Source organism: Camellia sinensis, chromosome 2, assembly GCF_055761805.1.
Source record: "Camellia sinensis isolate YWXY chromosome 2, ASM5576180v1, whole genome shotgun sequence".
Lineage (NCBI taxonomy): Eukaryota > Viridiplantae > Streptophyta > Magnoliopsida > Ericales > Theaceae > Camellia > Camellia sinensis.
Window position 1 is genome coordinate 79,073,929 of NC_138962.1, and position 7,778 is coordinate 79,081,706.

The following is a 7,778-nucleotide window of genomic DNA, read 5'->3' on the forward strand; positions in this document are numbered from 1 at the left end:
AATAACTTGGAATTTGCAGGGTCATTTTTGGAGGATTTTAACTAAAAAAATTAATAAATGTTATTTTCTTCTTTCATTATTTAACCATTACAACTTTACTGAGTTTTAAATATTTGAGTTTAAAACTAATTTATTTTCACGATATTTAATTATGTTGGGTATTATTACAATTTAGGTTATTATTATGCCAAATTTAATTATTTAAATGCTACTGTTATGTGAATTAATCTTGTAAAAAAAATCTTATTAGTATGTAATCCTTGTTATGTTTAGGCAAATTTATTTATTTATTTTCTTTTAAACAACATATTTCTACATGTTTTTGTGACCTTAAAACTAATATTTTAATAGTTGTAGTAGTGATGGGCGTTAGCAATGTTGGGGTGGTGGTGCTACCATCGGTAATACATTAATTGGAATGCATTTTAAGAAACAAAGTTCAATTAGTACACATTAATCTATGTTTAGAAAGAAAATGATTTGCTACACACCTAACCTTTAGTACAGTGTACAAAATAATTATCCAGTAGCTTGAACCCATAACCTCAAAGTTATTAGGCTAAGGTTTTACCATTGAATCAATTGGAATGCATTTTCTACCTTCTAAAAGTTAAAAATATTTTTTGTTCAAATAAACTTATTTTTCATTGCACTAAATTTTGGAAAATGCAATTGACACGATAACAAAACTGGATTTTCATGGCATCATACAAACGGCATGCAAGCCGTAGTTTTTTACTTTTACGACTTTTTTTTGCATGTCCTAAATAATAATGGCATGTCTATTACTTATGTTGTTAATGCTAATAATGATGAGTTTTTTACAACTTGCAATGTTAGTTGTAGATGAAACTTTCCATGATATACATATGACATGTTGTTAATACATCAAATGTATACGACAGATATATGTCAGTCCTTAAACATATTTCACTTTTCACGACACACAATTTTTATCGTGAATGATATGATCAAAAAAAATAAAGTAGGTACCAAACTAAAATACTCCGGCGCTAAACACACAAAAATATATCAAATGTTATAAAATTTCTTCTAGAAATACTAGCGCCATTGGCTAATGGTAGAGATGAGATTGCTAAGAAACGCTCAAGGCCAATTAATCTACAAAATAGTTGTATGCTGAGATTGTTTAGGAAGTGTTCTTCAAACTAATTTTATTAATTTTAATGACCAACTTTGACTCGTGACTCATTTATACATCATATATATGGATGTGAACATTGCATGAGAAAGACTCTGAATACTTGGATTGAATATTGGAGCCATTACACCTTGTTAGCAACTTTGTAGATGAAGGAATTAATGCATCCGCTCTATAATTTTTACTAAATAGAACTTGGTTACTATCCATTCTTCTCACTATTTTGTACGTGATTTTAAATTCCCATATGTTCAAGTATTTTTACAAAGTTTTTTTTAAATTTATCATTATTATTTTATTAATTAAAATTACATTGTTGCATAGATTTTTGATATAGCCATGGTGGTGATTGGGTTGATCTGGTCCATTCCACACCACAACTTACACCAAAAACTAATTTCCTTGCCAGCTTCATTGTGGAGTAACAAAAACGTAAAATGATAGGCATATCGACATCAACATGCTTGTTAGCAAACATAGAAGTTGACTTCACATATTTAAATTCAAATGGTTTTGCATAGAAATACTAGTAGTATATATATGGTCCATCCCACATTACATTGCCACACCAAAACTAAACTATCACAAACATGGCTTCCATGCATTCTACTATTTGCTTTCTGTCTCTCTTTCTCGCCCTCCATTTCTTCTCTCCATCCCTTGCAAAAATCTCTACCTCACCGGATGCCGTTTGCAATTCCACCCCTTACCCTTTCTTCTGCCAATCCATTTTACCAAACAACCAATCTTCCACTATATACGATTACGCCCGGTTTTTCATTCGCCATTCCCTAGAAACAACCAGTCATTTCCTTTCATTGGTCAATAGCTACCTCACACTCCCAAATGGGCTCTCTCAACCCACCATTCGTGCTCTCAAAGATTGCCAGTCCCTCCTCGGCTTAAACATGGATTTCTTGTCGACCACTATTCAATCCATCGATTCTACAGATACCCTTCAAAGTTCACAAGCTGATGATACACATACCTTGCTTAGTGCCATTATGACCAACCATCAAACATGTTCGGATGGGCTTCAAGCCACAACTCCACCCTCTAGCATTCAAAACAACTTTTTAAGTCCTTTTGACGATGGAAACAAGTTGTACAGCGTATCACTTGCACTGTTTAAGCATGGTTACGTTCCTAAAACAAGAAAAGGCAGATGGCTAGCAGAAAGAGAGTCATTGTTTTCCAAATATGGTCACTTGGGTCTGAAAATGTCGAGCCAACACCAGAAGATTTATGAATCAATGAGTGGAAGAAAGCTCTGGCAAACGAGTGGGGGCGGTCAGGTGAAGGTGAACAAAATGGTGGTTGTAAGCAAGGATGGGAGTGGGAACTTCACGACAATTAGCGATGCAGTGGCGGCAGCGCCAACCAACACTGCTGCTAACCAGGGATACTTCATGATTTATGTGGTTGGAGGAGTATATGAAGAGTATGTTTCCATCGCACAGAATAAACAGTACTTGATGATGGTCGGAGACGGCATTAACAAGACTGTAATTACAGGGAATCATAGTGTGGCTGATGGATGGACTACATATAGTTCTCCAACATTTGGTAAGTTGAGACCTCTATTGTTTATTTATATATTGACCTCTGAATCTTCAATGTTTTTATAATCAATAATTATACAGCAATGTTAGGTATCATGAAAAGTCTTTCATGAAAATAGTCATGAAAGATTTGTGACCTTTGGATTATACTTACAATAAAGCACCACACACTAATCAAGGTAATTTAAAGATCACAAATTTTTCATGATCCTTTACATGACAAAATTTTCATGATCTCTAACATTTCTCATAATTATATGCATATAATACATATAATTTAATGCCACTCAGTCTAGAAGTTTATTTGGGAAACTCTTGGGCTTATCTTAAATTTTTTTGAGCTAAAAGGATATTATTAGTCTAAAAAGATACATATTTGTTTATTTGTTTAAATGTCTCATTAGATATACACGCATTCCCTTTCCATATAACTATTTATTCAAATGTCTCATTATTTGTGCATATGTCACTTATTTCTTCAATATCACATATTTATTCACCTCAATGTCACTAGTTGTCGCCATCGCAAGTGACTTTTCTGACGACTTTTCAACTTATCCTTATCACCAAAATAATAAATAAACATTGGAATAAATGGGATATGACCTTATAGGAATGGATTTTTTACCAATTAACCCTAATTTAATTTTCTTCAATGTAAAAAAATTAAAATACTAAAATATTACAATCAACATTCAATTTTACTTAGTTATTTCACATTTAACAAATTTTTATTCTCATCAATTATAAATAATTATCTATAAAGGCAAAAATTATTTTACTCCTTTGTGATTTGAGAGTGGAGTAGTTTACCACCTATGATTCAAATATAATCAGAAAACCCCTATATCAATACCAGATCTTCTGTACCCAATCCCTTTGTTCCTCTATTCAAAACATTTGCCACTGGACTATATCTCGAGATTCATATATAATTTAATAATTATGAGTATTTTGAGACAACATGATACAAATTTGAAAACAAATGAAAATTTGACCTAGTTATTTCTAGAATAAGCTTCCACGACGTACAATCCTAATCTATCGCTACACATGCTCAACTTTACTATAAATCAAATCTAGTCAATTACATTCAAGAAATTCAAAACTAACTAAATCTTACATTCTCAATGAATACTTTAATTGCAGCTGTAGTTGGACCAGGATTTGTGGCAATAAACATAACCATTCAAAACACAGCAGGAGCAGTAAAGCAGCAAGCAGTGGCACTTTTAAACAATGCTGATTTGTCCACCTTCTACAACTGCAGCATTGAAGGCTACCAAGACACCTTGTTAACCCATTCTATGAGGCAATTCTACAGCCACTGCGATATCTACGGCACGGTGGATTTCATATTTGGAAATGCAGCCGTTGTTTTCCAAAATTGCAATGTGTATCCGCGGCTTCCCATGCAAGGCCAGTTTAATGCAATCACCGCACAAGGCAGGACAGATATAAACCAAAATACCGGTACTTCAATACAAAATTGTACCATTATAGCTGCCCCTGACTTGGCAGCGGACAATGGCACAACACAAACATACTTGGGCAGGCCATGGCAGTTGTACTCGAGAACTGTTTATATGCAATCTTTCATGGATAGCTTGATTAATCCAGCTGGTTGGGCTGTGTGGTCCGGGTCTTTTGCATTGGACACATTGTATTATGCAGAATACAACAATAGAGGACCGGGGTCAAGTACTACTAACAGGGTTACTTGGCCTGGTTACCATGTGATAAGCGCAACGGATGCGGTTAACTTCACTGTCTCCAACTTCATATCAGGAGATGACTGGTTGCCTGCAACTGGAGTCCTTTACACTAGTGGTTTAATGTGAACATAGAAACTTGAAATGTCTTCTCTCTGTTAATTTGTATTTAAAATTTGATGTTGAATGTCTTTATTTCTTTCAAAATTATTATAAAATTGTGTCTATTTATTTAATAATTGGATGGGGAATTCCAAATACTAGTAGTATTGTTGGGGAATCACACACCGACAATCCCAAATAAAAAAACGAAAAAAATAAATAAATAAGGATGAATCTTAGTTGGTTCATTCCCAAACAATCAACCATTGACATTCAACGGTCCGATTCATAAGAAATAAATTTAAGTTGTGTTTGAATCATGAATTTGATTAACGATTTAGAAAAAGAATGAGAAAAAATAAGACAAATGTAAATGAAATATAGACTATTTTTTCCCCTCCATTTTCAATTCATTTTCTAAATTTCTATTTAAATTTCTGATCTAAGCACAATGGTGAATATGATAATTTAGAAGTCTTAATCATTTTCTTACAGTGAAATTGCAATAATTTAGAAGTCTTAATCATTTTCTCACAATGAAATTACCTCTGAAAAGTTGTCAAAGTTCGCAAGATGCCTGCAGCGCTGCCAAAAGGTTGTCGGAGGCCACAATGGTGTCTAGTCGAGAACTAAAGAACCACTTTTATAGCGATCTAGATTTTTTCCCGACTTTCATTGTGTCCAGACTCGGGTTTAGTGGTCGTATGTTGTTGTTTGTATCTTGTTTACGTCATTTAATTCTTTGTATTTGAGTTTTGGGATGTGTTGGGCGAGTTTGGAACAGGTTGGTTGTGAGTTGGTGCAAGGGGTTACTATCCAGGTTTTGGTCTCTTCGCTCGAGTGGGGCTTCTTGCGCTCAAGCGATACTTGTTTAGTGTGTCTCTTCGCTCGAGCAAGCGTTTGTGCCCTCGAGCGTACGTCTGTGTCTCTGTAAGACCTGATGATTAGTATTCTTCGTTCGAGCGAGCCTTCATGCGCTCGAGCGAGCCCTGTGTTATTGGTTCCTTCGCTCGAGCGTGCGTCAGCGTGAGTGGCAGACCTGAGGCTTCGCATTGTTCGCTCGAGAGACGCTTCTTGTACTCGAGCGAGGTGTTTGTTGTGTTTGGTCGCTCGAGTGACAACTCCTTCGCTCGAGCGAGCCTCGCATATATCAGTTTGCAGCAGCGTGATTTTTATCACTTTTTCATCTCCTTTTCACTCCAAACCCTAGATCCGGCTGTCTCTCTCTCTAAACTCCCTTTCTCTCTACAAATACTCCTTGATCTTGGGTTTCTCTACCCTAGTTCCTTTGTAAAAATGCTAGAGCATAGCGAGGGCTTCCCTTTGATCCGAAAAAGTGTGAATTTGGAGCATCTTGGGTTTTTCTCTTCATCTCCTTTGAGCTTCTCTATTTAAGGTAGGGATAATCTACTCATTACTATGAGCTTTAACAAAAATATTGGTCATCCTGTATAAATGGTTGGTTTGGGTGAAGTTAGGGTTTGAGTTTGAAATTATAAAAGAGGGATCTTCTAATTTTGGATTCATTGTGTATGTGAGGTCTTGAGTTTGGGCTCTTTTGTATATAATTGATGAAATTTGGATTTGGGTACAATTTTTGAGAAAAGAGAGAAAATGCCCTAATTGGGATTAAATGAATTACTTATTTAAATAAAGAACTCAATTGTGGAAATATGAAATTGGTTTGGAAATTGTGAAATTGGAGGAAATTGTGATTATATGGTGTAGTTGGATTGATAAATCACTCACTCATGGAAAATGTGATAATTTATCTGTCGATAAAGTTATTTATCTGTCTAGATATATCTGTTTTGGGCTATCGGTGGAGGATATCCATGATTGTTGTATAAACTACATGATGATTAAGTAAATTGAAACTAATCAATTAGAATATATCATTGAATATGACGGTTGGATAAAAACATTGAAAATGTGATTGAATTGGTCATTGTGTATGACAACGTGTTTAAATATATTGCATATATATCTTGTTTGGGAGGAGATAGGAGATGTATTCCATTATTTGGGAGGAGATAAGGGATGGATTCCATTGATAATTAAGTTAGCCGGAGTGTCCAGAGTGAAAGTTCCGAAATCTTATATATATTTGGGTGCCGGTTCCTTCGGACGTAGTTCCGTAAAATGACAGGAAAATGAAGTGTTGAATGATGTTTGTTATTGAAGTGTTGATACATGAGTTGTAGTCCCATTTTTAAACTGTTGAGTAATATTGAGCTATGCCAATGAATTGATTTGGATCGAATATGATGTAAGTGTTGATTGGTTATGGAAATGGTATAAGTTGGTTTATAAGTGTTAAACATTTATCGGATACTAATGTTTTAGTTAATTTTCATATACTGCTTAGCATATCTCTATTGGCCATTGGCTCACCCTACTTGGGACACCATTTTTCAGGTACAAATGACATGCCACCTCCAAGGTCTTAGCTTGGGAGGTTTAGGAGTTGAAGGCTCCATTTTGATGATTTATTTTTGATGTTAAATGTAAACTTAAGCCGAGGGCTTTATATGTAAAAGAGTTAGAACTCTTCTTTTCCTGTAACCAAGTGATAGCTTTGAAAGATGTAAACCCTTAGGACATTTGCTTTGTTGTTAGGAGTTAGAATTACATGCTATAGTTTTAGGATAAACGTCAATGAAAACGTAACGCATGTAATATCTTTCGTAAAGGAGACTCTGATGAATGAAAACATAATACTTTTCTATTATGTTTATGGATCTTAAGCATGATTGTTATATGTCTTATTTTGAGGGCGTTACAACTTTAAAAGTGGCCGGAGGTCGCCAACAATTGGGTAGAGGTTGTCGATAGCGAGTCGTGGTGGTAGTGATAATGGGTGGCGGGGGAGCAAAAAGAAAGTGAAAACTTGTTTTAATAACAAGTGAAAATGCCTTTTTCTTAATGTTTCTGTTAGCAAAATTTTGTTTTAAGGTCAATCGACAAAAAACACTTAATTTTCACAAAACAATAAAAGATAAAGCATGTGGTTGCATTTTTACCTTGAACAAATCAATGATTTCTTTGGAGAAAAATAAATGAAAAAGAAAATGAGCAAAAGTAACTAAAATTGTATTAATCAAAATTAATTGTCACTCATCACAAGTTACATGAACTTAAAAAAAAAAAAAAAAAAACCTGAAAATATAATAATCAATGGGAAAAAAGTAACCTGCTATAGATAAAATACTCCTAAACTTGTTGCTTACGTAGCTACTC

The 7,778-nt window shown here is 34.5% G+C and overlaps 1 protein-coding gene across 1 annotated transcript; it reads left to right on the top strand.

Annotated features, from left to right (window-relative positions):
- Window positions 1-1,938: 1,938 nt before the first annotated feature.
- LOC114269641 (putative pectinesterase/pectinesterase inhibitor 20) lies at window positions 1,939-4,672 on the top strand. The gene is made up of 2 exons (XM_082913553.1): window positions 1,939-2,728; window positions 3,874-4,672. Exons 1-2 carry the CDS (start codon window positions 2,071-2,073, stop codon window positions 4,563-4,565), a joined length of 1,350 nt encoding a protein of 449 aa, XP_082769679.1. The 5' UTR covers window positions 1,939-2,070; the 3' UTR covers window positions 4,566-4,672.
- The last annotated feature ends 3,106 nt before the right edge of the window (window positions 4,673-7,778 follow it).